This window comes from Mandrillus leucophaeus, unplaced genomic scaffold (assembly GCF_000951045.1).
Source record: "Mandrillus leucophaeus isolate KB7577 unplaced genomic scaffold, Mleu.le_1.0 Scaffold399, whole genome shotgun sequence".
NCBI lineage: Eukaryota > Metazoa > Chordata > Mammalia > Primates > Cercopithecidae > Mandrillus > Mandrillus leucophaeus.
The window spans coordinates 299,400-317,237 of NW_012104242.1; the positions used below are offsets into that span (position 1 = coordinate 299,400).

General features: G+C 46.6%; 1 protein-coding gene across 1 annotated transcript in view; it reads right to left on the minus strand.

Moving 5' to 3' along the window:
• Nucleotides 1–17,838, minus strand: part of DIP2C (DIP2 disco-interacting protein 2 homolog C (Drosophila)) — a 296,340-nt gene that overhangs the window by 25,803 nt on the left and 252,699 nt on the right. Inside the window, exon 33 of the mRNA XM_011991552.1 lies at nucleotides 8,878–8,939. Coding sequence (XP_011846942.1) covers nucleotides 8,878–8,939 — 62 coding nt within the window. The remainder of the gene's footprint in view (nucleotides 1–8,877; nucleotides 8,940–17,838) is intronic.

A 17,838-nucleotide genomic window follows, 5' to 3' on the forward strand; every position in this document is an offset into this window, starting at 1 on the left:
CCCTGAGCGTGAGGAGAGACCGGGACCCAGGCGCGGCCCTGAGCCTGTGGAGAGACCGGGACCCAGGCGCGGCCCTGAGCCTGTGGAGAGACCGGAATCAGAGGCGGCCCTGAGCGTGTGGAGAAACCGGAATCAAGCGTGGCCCTGAGCCTGTGGAGAAACCGGAATCAGGAGCTGCCCTGAGCGTCTGGAGAAACGAATCAGGAGCGGCCCTTAGCGTGTGGAGAAACCGGAATCAGGAGCGACCCTGAGCGTGTGGAGAAACAAATCAGAGGCGGCCCTGAGCATGTGGAGAAACTGGAACTCACCCTGAGCAGCCAGGCAACTCCTTCTCCATAGAAAGGACTTGAAAAGCATCTTTTTGTTTATTAAATCATAAGACATCTTTTGTTTATTAAACAGAAAAATAAGCTTTTCTGTTTATGTCAACAAAAGAACTATCAGTGTGTAGTCCCTAAACCCAAAGAGCGAGTTTCCAGCAGGAGGGTAGGCTCAGCAGCATCCACTGGCATGGCACTCAGCGTGGAACATTAGGGTGGGGTCATAGGTGGCCTTGCTGGGTGCCACCAGGGAACTGTGGGGACATAGGGCTTTGTCTCTCATGAGCCAGCAGATGAACCCAGACCCTCTGAGGTGTTCAGCTGTCTGGGGAGAGGGCCGTGTGGTGGCCACAGGTGAAAAGGGTCAAAGGAGGATTTTTGTTTTTGGACGGCATTTGTCATGTCATATTTACATTCAGATAGACGACTTCAAAGATAAGGAAACACTGGTGATGTCAGAGGGAGGGGATGCTGGTCAGCCCCAGGACCTTGAGCAGACAGTAGAGGGCTGGGGTCTGGGGAAGGTGGAGGGGGTCAGGAGAAAAGGCAGCTGCAGGGGGTCATAGTGGGTGGGAGCTGCTCATTGCTGCTTAATTGCCTCATTTAGGAGATAAACTGAGGCCCTCAAAGGTTTACAGTTACACTGATATGGCAAAGTGAAAGAATAAATTAGAGAATGGGATGTAAAGACTAAAAATATTAATGAGTTTAAACATGGACACAGTCTCTCTGGGATACGGATGGTAATTCTAAAACAGCAGAGACAAAAATATTTTGGCAATAAGCCTGCCTCTTCCATCTCCTGAAAACATGCCTTAGAGGGTCAGGACCTGGGAGCCCGCCTCTGGGAACTGCGTCCTCACCCACTTGTGGGGTGGCCACGGTGCTCCGTGACTGCTCTCCTTCCACACACACCTGGCCAGGGGATTTTTGGAGTGGGGAGCAAGAGAAGTGGGAGCTGCAAACCAGGCACCAGGAGAACGACAAAGCCTCGCAGGACATTGTGTCCAAATACCACAAGTGACATAGTGTGAATGTGAATTCTTTATTTTTCATTCGGTTTTCCCCACTGGTTCGTCATCTGTTTTCAAGTAGACTGCAAGTTCTATTTAAGGAATCATGAAAGCCCTACTGTCCCTTACCCGATGATCATCTCAAGTTGGGCAAGACGATGGATTAGGAGGCTGTTCATGCCTGAAGACAGCCAGAGCAGAAAGAAAGGAAAAAAATATAAACTAATAAGAACAAGGCATATGCATGAATACATACACACAATCGTATATCCATGTAAAGGTATAACTATATCAGATAATTGTACTGAGACAGCTGGCCAGCATTGTCCCAAGTACCTGACACATACCAAGAATCCTCCTAATGACTCTAGGAGTGGCACTGCTTCTGCCATTTCACAGGCAGAGAAAGTAAAATACAGGAAGGCAACGTGTGCAGGATCACATGGCCAGAAAGTGATAGATCTGAGGCCAGACAATGGGTCCTGAGCCTAATCCAAGCACCTGTTAAATTCATTGCAGCCAGACAAACCACCCTGAGGCTCAGCTCTGGTACCCAAGGGACGGGGGAGTGAGAGTGAGGCTCCTGGGTACACTGCTGGGACAGTCACCTGAGGATCGTGTGACACGCTGAGAAGCCACAGGTAAAAAGTACAGTCATGTCACTCAACAACAGGGAAACATCCTGAAAAACGAGCTGTCCATTGTGTCATCATGCAAACACCAGAGTGGACTTACATACGCAGGGATGGGGTAGCCTCCTACGCTCCTATGCTGTATGGTACGGCCAAGTGCTCCCAGGCTGCACACCTGGACAGCAGGTGACTATACACAATTGCAATACAACAGTATTTGTGTATCTAAACATAGAAAAGGCACAGTAAAACATGCTGTAAAAAGATAAAAAATGGTGCACCCATATAGGGAACTTACCCATAAACAGCTTTTAGAACTGGAAGCTGCTCTGGGTGAGTGGTGAGTGCACACAAAGGGCTACGACATCACCATACGTAGCTGTAGACTTCGTAAACACTGTACTTGTAAGCTAAGACATCACCTCACACATCTGTAGATTCGTAAACACCGTACCCGTGGGCTAAGACAACACCACACACAACTGTAGATTCTTAAAAACTGTACTCGTAAGCTAAGACATTACTACATGTGGCTCTAGACTTCGTAAACACCGTACTTGTGAGCTAAGACAACACCACACGCAGCTGTAGATTTGTAAACACCGTACTTGTAAGCAGACATCACCGCACACAGCTGTAGACTTCGTAAACACTGTACTCGTGAGCTAAGACATCACTGCATGTGGCTGTAGATTCTTAAATACTGTACTCGTAAGCTAAGACATCACCCACATGCGGCTATAGACTTCGTAAAGACTACTTGCGAGCTAAGACATCACCGCACGCGGCTGTAGATTCATAAACACTGCACTTGTGAGCTAAGACATCACCGCACGTGGCTGTAGATTCATAAACACTGTACTCATAAGCTACACTAAATCTGTAAGAAAATTCCTTTGTTAAATTAATCTCCATTTACTGTAACTCTATGTTGTAAATTCCTTAAAGCTTTTTGACTCACTTATAAAAACAGAGTAAAACATATTGTACAGCTATACAAAAATAATTTATCCTTATATCAAGTTTTCTATTAAAAGTTTTTGACTTTTTAAACTTTGTTAAAAACGAATACACAGACACACATTAATCTGGGCCTTCACAGGGTCAGTATCACCAAAATCACTGCCTTCTACCTCCACATCTTGTCCCACTGGAAGGTCTTTAGGGCAGTGACATGCACAGAGCTGTCATCTGTGTGAACAATGCTTTCTGCTGGATTCCTCCTGAAGGACCGGCTGAGGCTGTCTTACAGTTAACTTTTTTATTGTAAGCAGAGAGAATATACTCTAAGATAACGACATTAAAGGTAAGTACATAAAGTGGTTACACAGGTATCTTATCACAATCCAGTATTATGCATGTACTGTGTATGATCCTACATGTTATACGTTTATACAACTGGCAGCACAGGTTTACGCTAGCATAGCCACAAACAGGTAATGTATTGCATTATGATGGCCACAACATCAATAGACTCCATTTTCACAGGAATTTTTCAGCTTCATTACAGTCTTATGGAACCACTACCATTTAGGGAACACTGTCTTGGAGACCACTGTGGTCTGTCATTGACAGAAATGGCACTATGCAGCACATGACTAATTCAGTAAAGGGGCAGGAGCTCCACTGAGAGCCCAGCTCTCAGTCTAAGACCACAGGCCGTGATGAGTGGACTAAAGACCACCTGGAGAACTGTGGCCCCCTCCCAGCGAATCCTTCTCATGTACACATGTATGCACACGAATGCACACACTTCCACATGCATGCACATGTGTGCATACTTTTAACACAACTCCACATACAAAATACAAGGCAATACTAAGACTCAATGTGCATGTACACATGCACACACATGCAACACACACAATACTCAGCCCACACATCAGCACAAACTCATCTGCATGCACACATGCAACATATTTGCACACACAAAAAACACTTGGTACACTACACTCACATGCAAACTCACACTTGAACACACATGCACATGTGAGTGCACTTGCATTCTTGCAAACCCTCATACACTTGTACCACACACAGGCACCCACCCATGCAACACACACGTGCATACTCATACTTGCATGTACTCATGTTTGCACAAATATATGCTGCATATTTGTATGCACACACACATGCAAAGTCATAAATGTGTACACATTTGAAACAGTCACACAATTGCAACATACTTGCAACACACTCATGACACACACATGCACGTCTACACTTGCAGCACACACTACACTTGTGCACATGCATGTGTTGAAACATGCAATACTGCACACACATGCACACTTGTAACACACAACAGCATATATACACAACACACTTGTACAAACTCATACTGTCATGCATATATGCACTTGTACTCACATCACTCACCCACACAACACATAACACAGGCAAGCTTGCATATGCACAAACTCATTCACATGTGCAGACACTATTCACATACTTGCAACACACACATGCATGTATTCACAGCACACTCACATGCACTGAAACACACACACACAAGGACCTGACCGGGTGAAAGGCTCTTGTTAAGCTATTTGTCTTTATCTCTGTCTTCACTCCCTCCATTCTGCTCCTAAGTCTGAAGTTTGTTGATGCACTTTTATTCTGTGCCCCCTGCTCTCAGGGTCTTGATAGTTGGACTAACACTGAGCAGGAATTAATTTAATATCTATGCTTTTCTGGTAATACCCTTTAATTATGACTTCAGGTTACAAGCCCTGAGGAAGCAAAGAAAGTTTTCATCCTAGGACTTTACACCAATGTAATGTTCTTAAGATATAAAAAATTGCTAAAACTATTTCTTTTTCTTTTGAGACAAGGTCTTGCTCCATTGCCCAGGCTGGAGTGCAGCGGTGTGATCATGGCTCACTGTAGCCTCTAACTCTTAGGCTCAAGCAGTCATCCCACCTCGGCTTTTTGAGTAGCTAGGACTATAGGCATATGCCACCACACCTAGCTCATTTTTAAAAAATGTAGAGATGGAGTCTTGCTATGTTGCCCAGGCTGCTCTCAAAACTCTTGGGTTCCAGTGATTCTCCTGCCTTGGCCTCCCAAAGCACTGAGATTACAGGTGTGAGCCTGTTCCCAGCCTTAAAAACCCCATCTTCAAACGCAGACAAAAATATATATATATATCCTATCTAAAGTCTGAAAAACTAAAGTGTTCATGGAAAGACCAAATTGGAAGTCATTGAGAGACTTATGAATTCATTTAAAATGAATTACATTGTAAAAATATTTTTAAAGTGAACAGTCACTTTCAAATAGTATTAACACAATTTCATCATTTCCTTCCTGCACATGTGGGACTGTAATCTGTTCCAGAAGCAGGGAGAGTGTGTCTCCTCACTCTGTGATACAGAAATGCTCTCCATGGTGACCTGTCACAGATGCAGGCAGGTCCCACCCACCATGGCTCCAAGAATAAAAAGGGCATCAGAAACAGAGGCAGAAAACCAAGTAGAAATGGCTAATACACCTGTTTAACCACTGACTTCCACAATGGTCGTCTTCCTCTGTAGGCCGTCTTTCTTGTGTGTGTGCACATTCATATTCTCTCTCAAGGAAATTGCATGTGCATACCAATAAGCTAACCTTCTCCACAGTAATTAGACGATACATGGCCAGGTGCCTTGGGGCTCCCAAGTGAGTGTGCCATTAAAGCAACAGGAACAGTAATTAATCCTGTGACAGACCCTAATGCAGATCAAGTGAGAAAACCACCATCCCATTTTTATAGGAAGAGTAACAAGAAAGAAAAGGGTCAGTGCTTTTAGTGGCTCTCATTTCACTGCCTCCCGACTGCTGGCCTTGGACTGTCGACTTTCTCACCCTCTGTGGTCAGCAGCCCTAGCCCAGTGGAACAGAAGAGGTGAGTCCTCTGTCATCATCCAGCTGCTGGAGCTCACAGTGACAGCATCGGCCCCGTCCAGCTCTTCACAGCATTCCTTTACTTTGTCCTCACAGGTGCCCGGGAAGACTGGTTTTACTACACCTGTTCTGAGCACCTCCCCCCCACTCCCCAAGCTCCTGCTGAAATGTGATCCCCAGGGTTGGAGGTGGGGCCTAATGGGAGGAGCTGGAGTCATGGGGACAGATACCTCATAATAGACGCAGGCCCTCCCTGCGGGGGAGCAGGTTCTTGCTCTACCAGCTCCCAGGAGAGCCGGTGGCTAAAGGCAGTCTGTCCCCTCCTCCTACCATGGATCTCTTCACTTGCGGCTCCTCTTTCCCTCCACCATGAGTGAAGCTCCCTGAAACCTGACCAGAGGCAGATGCAGGCACCACACTTCCTGTACAGCCTGCAGAACCCTGTGCCAAATACACTTCTTTTCTTTATAAATCACCCAGTCTCAGGTGTTCCTTTATAGAAACCGAAACTGACTAAAGCAAGAGGGAAGCAGGTTACAGAGCATAATACCTCGTTCCCAGAGCAGCTGAATTCTTACCTGTGTGACCCAGAGCCCCCTCTGCCAGTGGCTGCAGCATGAGGTGTGTTACATGCTAGTAAAGGTCGAAAGTGATGCTGCAGATTAAAGCTGGATGTATTTTTACTTGGGAATATTTAAGGGAGGTTTAAGGAAGGAGAGGGCTTTGGAGCTGAGCTTGGAGGACCGGAGGAAAGGCCCCTGGGGCCAGACTCCTTGGAGGTGGGCTGGGGGTTGCGGACTGTGAGTAGGTGGTGGGGGCATCAGAGAGCAAGGCTGGGACGCCACTGAGGTTCTCTGCACTGAGGGTAAGGGAGAAGGGACCCAGCCAGACGGAGGGGGCCACAGACAGACCCAGTCAGAAAGGTCAGAGAGAGAACATCACGGAGAAAAAACCTGAAAGGAATGAGAAGAGCGAGAGCAGCCCCAGAAGCCGGGAGGGAAGGGCAGCGTCTCCCACCCGAGGGCATGCGAGGAAGAGTGGCACATGGTCCATCTAGAGAGCAGCAGGGAGGGTTCAGGGGTGCCTGGGCAGGGCCCAGTGAAAGGAAGTTGCTCTGCAATGTAGAGCCAGACTTTGCTCTTCTTCTTTGTATGTAAAATGCTGAGGATGGGGGTCAGGTCTGAGTCTTGTGAAGATGTCTGGCATCCAAGGAGCTCCGCTTGGCACTGCTCAAAGGCGAAAGCCTAGGCCAGCGAGCAGCAAGAGTGAGCGGCGCGGGCGCCAACCAGACCACGCAGTGGTGTGTGGGAAAGTGACCTGCACTGCAAGCTCCTGTTCCCTGCGTGCTCTCACTTCCATTTCAGATGCTTTCCAAAGCACCTAGCAGCCTAGTCAGGGAAAAGGTTACTCTCTGAGGGCCAGGCCACAGATAGAACTGCATACATGTGTTATTTGATGAGATATTGCTCACTTCTCCAGGAAGTCATACAATTATGAGATATTTTCCAAAGAATTCTTACAGGGAGTTAAGTAGACATGCTTTAAAGCCCAGAAGTGATTATTTAGAAAATCGTATGCCCAGAAACAAGTTATCTAATCTAAAACTACATTTCTGATTTTTCTAAGTGTTCCAGACTGAACTTTGTCCCTGGCAGCTGGTGGCCTTGGGGGCAGGCGTTGCCTCTGGCCCTCAGCCTGCAGGGCCTCCCGAGGGCTCCTAGGTGGCCACCACTCTTCTGTGATTTCATAACTGTGCAGCCAGTGGTTCTGTCGACCGGAGGGCCTGATGGAAGAGCCACAGGGCCAGGCATGCATCTACAAGTGTGAACCGTCAGGGCGGTCGTGGCTCCTGGCCCTGGCACGTGAGCTCTCAGCCACTGGCTGTCCCATGCAGGCTGTTGGGACATCCCTGGCATCCCCCCACCAGATGCCAGCTGAGCCACTGACCAACTTGTGCTGATCGAAAATGCCTCCAGACACACCAGACACCCGAGGCACAGGCACACACAGCAACATGTCACGGAGCGGCTGCTGACGGCGGTAAGGGAAGACACCACGTCCCACACACTTCACCTAAGCAACAATGAACGGGCACCTCCACAGTCGCCAAGCGGAAAATGATCTGTTTCAACGGGTGAAGTCGGCAGTAAAAATGACGCCTTCTTTCCTTCCTCTTTGGCATCTTAGTGGGTCCTCCTTGGTGGGCAGAGATTCCTCTGAAGGGCTTCTCACCCTGCTCAACCCCATCCCTGCCTTCTGGAGTCCTCACACACTCACCAAGAACTCCACTTTTCTTCTCAGGGGGCGCTTAGGAGGCCACATAGAGAAGGTAACCTGAACCCTAACCCCTAATTTAAGCACCTTCACAAAACATCATGTAAATAAATGTGGGCAGGATGCTGACATTCTACGAGGGGGGCAAAATGGTGCCTAAAATAGGAAGGAAAAGAACCAAGTGCCCGCCTTCTGGTGAAACGGTCAGATAAAGCGGCTCTGGCCACACTCCTGCTATCACACCGGCCACTGCCATCCTGCAACAGAGTTTCTTTCTTTTTCTTTTCTTTTTTTTTTTTTTGAGACAGAGTCTTGCTCTGTCTCCCAGGCTGGAATGCAGAAGTGTAATCTCAGCTCACTGTAACCTCTGCCTCCCGGTTTTAAGCAATTCTCCTGACTCAGCCTTCCAAGTAGCTGGGAGTACAAGTGCCTGCCACCAAACCTGGGTAATTTTTAGTGGAGACGGGGTTTTGCCACGTTGCCCAGGCTGGCCTCGAACTCCTGACCTCAGGTGATCCGCCTACCTCAGCCTCCCAAAGTCCTGGGATTACAGGCATGAGCCACCGTGCCTGGCCAGAGTCTTCAGTTGCAAAGTTCAAGCCAATGCCTAACTCCACCACTTCACTCATGAGATAGTCACACTCTGAGCAGATAAACATCACGCGCACCCCTTCTTCTAGATGGACACCTGCATGCAAGGCCACAGAACAAAACATAAAAAGGAAAAGAAAAAAACCCAGAAGCGTACAGTACCTGTCATGTCTCAGGGCTCTCATGTCCACATAGACAGTGGTTGGGTCAGGTCCTGAGGTTCCCTGCAAGCAACAACACAGAGTGGTTAACTCAAGTTTACATGGAAGGAGACTGGGGTCTGTGCTTCTACTAGCTAGGAAACATTTCTTTGGTAAAATGTTAAAGTGAAAAATAAAACTAAAAGCACTTAGACCAGCAATCTCTGCAAGGCACCTGCTAACTTTCAGTTTGATAACCTAAATTCCAGAAGGCATATCTTATTAGGATAATACTGGATTCACACAGCTTGACCGCCAATATATAAAAATAGGAAAGAAAGGAGACAAGCCACGCACTGTGCCAAAAAAAGGGAAGGCTGAAACTGCCAAGACGGCGGCTGCAAAAGCAGGTTGGAAGGATATGAAGCATCTGTGCAGAGAAATTTTTACTACATGCATCCACCTTTAACAACAAAAGGTGTACTTTGAGGGCCCAGGACAGTGAAGCAGATGCATGATGTGGATGGACAGGCCAGGGAGGAAGAGGTGAGGGGAGCATCTTGCTCCTCCGGGCTCTGCTTGTGCTCTGGCTCTCTGGCCTGAGGAGGGCATTTTCGGCTGAGACATAGGTCAGAGAAGGGGTATTTTATCCTGGTAAGCTGGGCAGGACTTGGTGGTCTGAGCCACTGGGCTGTTGATTTTACACAGGAGTCCAGAAATCTTTTCTTGGCACCGTAAATTGCTTGAAAAATTATACCATGCTGGCTTCTGACCAGTGGCCTCTGTCCACAGAACAGCAGTATCATGAAGGCCGTGTTACAAACCAAAACTGTACAACCATTTTTGGGGAAGGCAATACAATACCTTGGTTGGAAAAAGACAACCTACAATAAATTTGCCAAAAAATAAGGGAGCCCTTCAGAATTCATTTGAAGAATTACACTAAAATTCTTCAGGAGAGAATTCCAAATTTTGTACTAAAGGCACACAATTTTCTTATATTGCTTATATATAAGAAAAAAAAAAGACAATGTCATTAAAACATACCATAGTACTCAATAACCCTGGGCCCTGGTATCTCACCACCGAGATAGGGAAAAAGAACAGCACATGCCAGTCAGCCTCCCGGCGGACGCTCCCAGTGACAGCTCTACCCCTGCTGCTCAGCAAAGCCACGCCACAGACCAGTGCCGAGCGGAGAACCGGCCACAGTGAGTAACGCGAAATACAGCCATGGAGGGTCAATTAAAAATAAGTAAATGGAAAACAGGTGGAGAATTAAGTAAAACAGAGATGAACCAAACTGGCAAAGGAACCACTGACCGCGCACCCCGGGAAGACAGCGTCGGCTACGCGTGAGGCCTGAACGTGACACTGCCCGGCAGGCAGCACCCACGATCACAGGGTCCGCAGACCCCCGGCCAATCTCTGCACTCAACTGCTAGTCTGTCCCATGGCTGGATGCGGGCAAGGCAGCGGGGCTGGGCAGGGAGGCATGGGTGTGACGGACAGGAAAGTCCCCTACCTGCTCGGCCAGGGTCCACAGCCTGTGAGGCTACAGCAGCAGAAGGGTGAGGATGAGAAGAGAGGAGAGAATACCAGACAACAGCAACCAACACACACAACACACAGACACACATGACCCGACAGTGAAAAATGGGATGGAGAAGAGGGAGGGGTGGGGAGGAGAATGCGAAAAGCAGGAAACAAAATGAAAAGAAGATCAAAAACAACATCAAATATGGAAATCATTAAAATTAACCACTGTACAAGACTAAAAGAAATGTTTTAAAGATGTCAACATATCCACAGAGCAACAGAAGAGGGCGAAGCAGGTGACTAACCACGGCGCAGAGACCTGAGTCACTTCGAAACACAGAAGGTAAATGGTGGCACTGCACCGTCTCACTCACAGCACTCTCTGAGGGACGTGGGAGTGCAAGTTTCATTCGCTAAATCGGCTGAGGTAGTTCCGAGGTTCTGATTCCAGTAACAATGGAGAGCCTGTAAGCTTTTACACCTGAAATTAGGGCACTAGCCCTCTCCACCTAAACGATGAGGCGAAAGGAGAGGCCAACGCGCATCTGAAGCCTGAAAGAATCCAGCGCTGGGCTCTCACATGGTCTACTCAGCAGCCTCAGGAGCAGTTTTCACCCCAGCAAATGTGCTCTGTTGCTGTTCCCCAAACAGAGACACCAATTTCTGTTTTCTCCTCCTCATCATCCATGGCTGTGGTCCCTGCCTGCTACCCGTATTAAATCATCTACCCCAGCTGCTGGACAATTCCAGAAAGCAACTTGGGCAAGCTCTTTGGATGCAAGGTATTTTTCCCTATGTGACTTAGCTGTCTTTCCCAAACATTCCCCAGAAGTACAAAGAGTAGAAGATTTTTCACAGGTGCCTGGACTGATGCACACCTGTCCTTTGTGTGTACGGCCCAGCACCCACCCACACCCCCATGACGACAGGAGGCAGACACTAGAGACAGCAGCCGCAGCCGTAGCCGCAGCCGCAGCCGTAGCCGCAGCGGTGGAAAGGGAGTTAAGTGTTTTTCTTCTGGCTGAAATTTGGTCACAAAGCCAGATGGAAAAACTGCCACCACTCACAACAGAGCCAAGTCTATGAAAATAAGCAACGGTTCAAGATTTTAAAAGGAAATTATGATTCCACTCTTCTCTGTTACTTCACTAGGGTAATTATGGCTACTGCTGTCTCTCAGCATCCTTATGTTTAAAAAAGAGAGGAAGGGCATGAAGAAAGCAAATAGCCAATAAAGGTGTGTACGCTACACATAGTGGGCTTTTACTGAATATATTCAAGCTGAAGCAATGATTTAAATAATTTCCTTCCTTCATGATTCCTTGAAACCTAAATATTAACTGGAACAAAAATAAGTCAGCATTCTCTCTAAATTATCCAAGTTCAGAAATTGTTACAATGGCTCAAGGTGGTATCTCAGGAAAAAATGTGCATGGCTAGTACCTCCTTTCCTATCTTGTACCACGTGGAGGAGGCAACACTGCGCCTGAAGCCAAATAGGCCTGAGCATTAATAGAGAAGAATACGTGAAGGAGATAAAGAGGTAAGACACAGCTGCTTCCAAATTATAAAAACCCCTGAGGTAAAAAGTCTGAAATTTCAAGATACATACTGAGAGAGTATTTATCATATTGCCAAGGAACGCTAGCCAGTGTTTCCTTAAATACAGAGATCCCTAATGCTCCTCAGTGTTTAAGGATCAAATACTTGCAAAAAGGACCCACAGAAAAACAGCATTATCCATTCCAACTAAAGCTCAATCAGAAACAAAGATAAAGCATTTTTGAAATTGCAAGTTACATTAACGAGAAAAAAGGATTCACATTAAAATCCAGTTATATAATAAAAATGTTAAGCAGTCAGCCTTCCATATCCGTGAATTTTGCATCTTTAGATTTAACCAATCTTGAATCACGAATATTTGAAAAAATTGCACCTGTACTGAACAGGCACAGACTTTTTCTTGTCATAATTCACTGAACGATATAGTACAACTGTTTACACAGCATTTACATCATATTCAGCATCACAAGTCATTAGAGATGATTTAAAGTACACAGAGGATGTACATGGGTTCTAGGCAAATGCTGAGCCATTTTCCAGCAGGGACCTGAGTGTCTGCGGACTTAGGTATCAATAGGGAGTCTGGAAACCTGTCCCCCACTTAGGGACAAATGTATATACCAAACAGTAAGTTTCTCACTGACATAAAAGTATTATATCAATTAGGTATTAAGTGCTTATTGCACAAATGAGTCATATTTAAATCTCAGGTGAAGATACACAGACTCACATCCCAAATATCAGCACAGAAAACACAAAACAGGACTAATTTTAGCATTTAGGCTGACTGGTGATTTTACTATTTAGCAATTCACACACCATAATATTAGCACAACCTAGTACTTGCACATAGGGCTACAGTAAGTAGAAATGTGTGAAAGAATGAACAAACTCCAAAGACCTGATACTGGGCTTATGTACTACGCTGGGTAAAAAAGTTTAGGTTGTATGTCTCCAGGCAAATGACACTCTTCAAATTGAAAGGGAAAATGACACAAAAATTTGACTACCTCTTTGTACTCCTATTTCCAAAAGAATTTCTTTATTTGCATTAAAATGTGGGGGCTGTGGAAATGTCACCGGCTTAGAGAAGCCTTCATGATGTACTCCAAGTGATCGTTTCAAAACGATTAGCTAAATATGACAGGTCCCTGCCCTAAGCCCTCTAACAATTTCCCACTGATCTTGGGAAAACGACCGGCGCTTGGTGCAGCCTTCTGTCGTCCTCCCTCTCTGGCCACCCTGGCCTCTTCCCATCTTTCCTGACCCCTCCAAAGTTGCAGGGGCTTCAGCTCAGCTTCCCTGGCCAGAGTGTTCTTCCCTCTGCACTCTCGTCACCGCTAACTCATCTTTCTTAACTCGGCACCAGCCAGCATTCCCTTAAAGAAGCCTGACAGGGAGGTTGGCCTCCCTGTGCTGCACCGGATCACCCAGCAGCTGGACGCCATCCTTCACAGGGTCTGTGGCCAATGTCCGCCTCTCCTGGGCACGGGAAGGCACCAGGACAAGGCTGGGTCTGTGCTCATCTGCTACCCCCTGCTGTGAAATACCTTAGATTAGGTAACAGGCTGTTCACAGCTCTGGAGTCTAGCAAATCCCAGATCGAGGCACCTGCAGAGTGGATGAAGATGCTCCTTTAGGGCGGAAGTCTCATTCATGAGGGCTCCATCCTCACAATCTAATCACCTTCTAAAGGCCTCATGTCTTATATTACTGCGTTAGGGATTATAGTTCGACATAGATGGTTTGGAGGGGGACACAGACATTCCAACCTCAGCAATCACGTCATCCACAGTTCATTTACTTTTCACGTCCTTATCGGTGCGATTGCTGTTGGTTCTTTACTCGTCCGTTTTGTTCTTTGTTCCTCCCTTCCTGCCTCCTTTTCTCACGAATAGAAAGAATATTTCTGGTATTTCATTTCACCCTCTGTGTGTTTTTTGCATGATTTATTGCTTTCTATCTTCACATAGTGTTATGCATTATGAAAATGAAGATTCTTGCAACGGTGCATTTCCAGGGCCCGACTTCCTGTTGTCTCATCTGTTATTCCTACACACATTATGAACACCTCAGCAGTTCATATTTTTAAACGGTTAATACTTTTAAAACAAACTAAAAAATATTTACATGTCTACATATTGATAGATTCTAAAACATTTTCTTGTATTTACTCTTTTCAGTGTTCTTCATTTCTTCTTAAAAATTTGGGCTTCATTTTGCTATCATTTGTTTTCATGCTAAGACATTCTTACGATTTCTTGTGATGCGTATTTGCTGGTGGATTCTCTAGGTTGGCTAAGTATCTGCTTTTCTCTTCCATTCTGAAGGATCTCCTGCTTCCAGCATTTCTGATGAGAACTCAGTGTTGTTTTTATTACTTGCCCCTACTTAGCTTTATTTCTGCAGGGGCTTTAAGATCAACTCTGCCATCGACTTTCAGTGTTTGGACAACAATGTGTCTGGGTGTGGTTCTTCTCATTTACTGTGCCTGAAGTTCACTGAGCTTCCTGAATCTTTGTGTTGATTCTTCCCTTCGCTCCTGGCCATAGTTCTTCAAATTGTTCTCTTGCCCCATTTTCTCTCACCCACTCCTGCTGGGGCTCCGATCACTACAGGTATGTTAGACCCACGGGCCTCAGACACTCTGTTCCACTGTATTTTCATGCCTTTTCTCCTTGTTTTATGCTTAGGTCATTTCTACTGGTCAGACTTCAAGTTCATTCAATGAGTCTTTCCTCTGCTGTATCTAGTCTCCTATTAAACCATGGGAATTTTATTTCCAATACTAATTTTTCATTTCCAGCATTTCCATTTTGTTTTTTTCATAGTTTTTATCCTTCTGCAATACCCCTCACCTCTTCATAGATGTTGTAGACCTTTTCAACAAATTCCTGGCCTCACCTATCACAGCTATTCCAAAGTCTCTGATAATTCCAGCATGTCTCTTCTACTGACTGTTTTAGGGGCCGTCTCCTCTCATGAACATGAGTCCAATTCTCTTGCTTCTTTGCAGGTCTTTTAAATTTTGATTATATAACACAATGTTTTATGAACAACGAAGACTGTATTTAAAAGAACAGTAAATATTAAATAACATTTATCCCCAGAAAAGAATTTACAAGTCTATGGGCAGGACCCGGATGCTGGGCCCGACACTGACCCTGGAAGTCTTCTACGCTTCACTGCGAGGACCTGCTTTCCAAACGGCGGGAGACTCCGCCCACCGTTTCGCTGTTGGCTCTTCAGGTAACTGGGTGATTCTCTCTTCAGTCTCACCCCCAGCTTCTTCTATTCCACTGCCACACCCCCAGCCTTTGGAAGGCAAATATATTACACATGGTGAAGGGCAAGGGCGCTGCACAGGGATGTGCTATGCCCTCATCCCACCTCCGTTGTTGAAGCGTGAGTGGAGTTCCCACAGTGATCTAGGCCACCCTGGAGAGGTAGCCAGCAGCTCTGCTGGGTGATCCGGGCCGCCCTGGAGGGGTAGCCAGGGCTCTGTTGCTCACTTCCCAGCCCTCAGGAGCCCCTGCCTTTTGCACACTAAAGGTCCAGAGTGCCTCAGAGAAAATGGATCCACTTTTAGGGCTCCCCTGGGATTCTCATCTACCTTGCTAACCAGATACTGTCATTTATGTTTTTTAAAAAGTTCAGAAACCTTTTGCTTTATCATTTTTTATGGTAAATTCTTTCTCCTGGTTCCTCTGCCATAGGAAAAGCCACATACAGGTCTCTTTTCTCCTCGGAAGAAATTTAATTCATTTACATTTGAGTCTTCAACTCTCTGATGGATCTTAAAAACGATGAATCTGTGTATTAACCAGATTGTTCCGATGGCTATGGTCGGAACAAGAGTCTCTTGTGGCTTCTACATCTCAATAAAAAATGGAATTCAGAAACCTTCGAAAAATTTGTTCCGATGGCTATGGTCGGAACAAGAGTCTCTTGTGGCTTCTACATCTCAATAAAAAATGGAATTCAGAAACCTTCGAAAAATTTGTTCCGATGGCTATGGTCGGAACAAGAGTCTCTTGTGGCTTCTACATCTCAATAAAAAATGGAATTCAGAAACCTTCGAAAAATTTGCAAAAATCACATTGAGCTTGTTTCTATGTTTGGCATCCAATGGATGGATCTGGATGTTGTCATCAGGCGTTGATGCAGGTGACAGACTGTCAGGAAACGGGGGGCTCTGGAATGGATTACTGGTGGGGTGGGGGCCACAGACAGTGTGAACCCAGCTCAGGCCACCCACCAGCAAACTGGTCATCAGGAGCACCACACACTGGCTTTCATAAAGCTTGACTGAAGCACGGCGATGCCTGCTCATTTACATATTGCCTATTTCTGCTTTGAGTGGCACAGCAGAGCTGAGCAGCTGTGCAGGAAGCACCATGAGGCTGGCAGCCTGGACGCCGTGCTCTGACACTTGAGAGAGAGGGCCTGGGAAGGCTTTAGCTTAGGGGCTGCCGAGTCACAGAGCAGACGAAAGCACCCAGACGGACGCAGCACGACTGTTTTGTTGTACTGACTGAATGATGAACTCAGATTCTTGTTTTTTGGTTCAAGACACAGACTAAAAGCCAGGAATGTTCTGTGACTGTGACAGAGAATCCCTTGCTGAAAGCCAGGCGAACACTTGAGGCTGTGGAGTTAACCCCTCGGACCCTCTTCACGATCTCCTGGGTCCCTAAGACTCTTCTGGTGCTGATTCCAACATTCCTGGAGACAGATGGAAAGACTCACTTAGCAACTTGCAGATCCCACATGATTATCTGTTCAGTGCAGTGTCCACCAGCGCCTAGGGCACGTGAGACATCCAAAAACACTGGTAGAAGAATTCGAATGTTCCTCCTCTTTTCTCTCTCTTCATCCCTCAATTGTAAATTTTACAATTCCATCTGTAGGTCACAGAAGGCCAGTGATGGAACTGGAGGAAGAGGAGGCATCACCTAGAAAGCCGTGGGTTTGACGCTGGTCATGGTAATTCCAGAGGCTTTGGCTTGTTTCCCCTTTGCATGAAGGGCGAGTGCCAGAGTAGATGTAAAAGCAGCAGCTGCATCACGGTGGTTTCCTAGGGCTGTGGAGAGCATGAGGGCAGGATGAGAATGCAGCGATGCTGGGCAGCGAAAGGGAGGGGCGGGAGCAGCCGCCAGCTGTCACAGTTTAGTCACCATACATCTCTACCTTCCTCCTGTATCAGGAGAACTCCACTTTTTGAGTCCTGTTTGGATACAGAGCCCTTGTGGCTCTACAGGAAGTAAAAATACCAGAAGACCCCTTCCCAGCCTTCCTGGAAGCTAGGGTGTGGGGAGATGACTAACCAGTTGCATCCATTTACAGGACAAAGCAATTGGGCTCTTGCTGTCGGCAGTGAAGGTGTCCTGACATGATCCAGGTTTGGGGAATGCCATGCTGGTGGGGAAGTCTCGTGTTCACGAACAAGGTCAGCAGTGCAGACTTCATGTTCTCCTCACAAGAACATGCTACTGCACAAGCGGCTCCTAGACGCAGGGTCCCAACGCTGGTCCTACTCCCTTGGTGGTTCTGAGAGCCACCTATTGGTGCCTCAAATTGCCAGAGGAGGTTTCCATTGCTTACAGGTCAGAAAGCTGACTGATGTGCAGGGTACCTGGAAGACGGTTTCCATGATCCCCAGCACTGGCTGGGACGCCGTGTAGCAGGAGAGGGCGTGAAGTTCCTGCTGACGGTGGCTCATTCCCTGAGGCTTTCAAAATCCCCAACAGCACCTTATTTATTTCCTTCACCTAAAAGCAGTGTAGGGGGACAAGGAAACTGAGAGCTCAAGTTAATGCAAGTCTTGTTATAACTTTATTTTGAGAATTACTTAAGATTTACATCATCTCCTGAGCCTTCC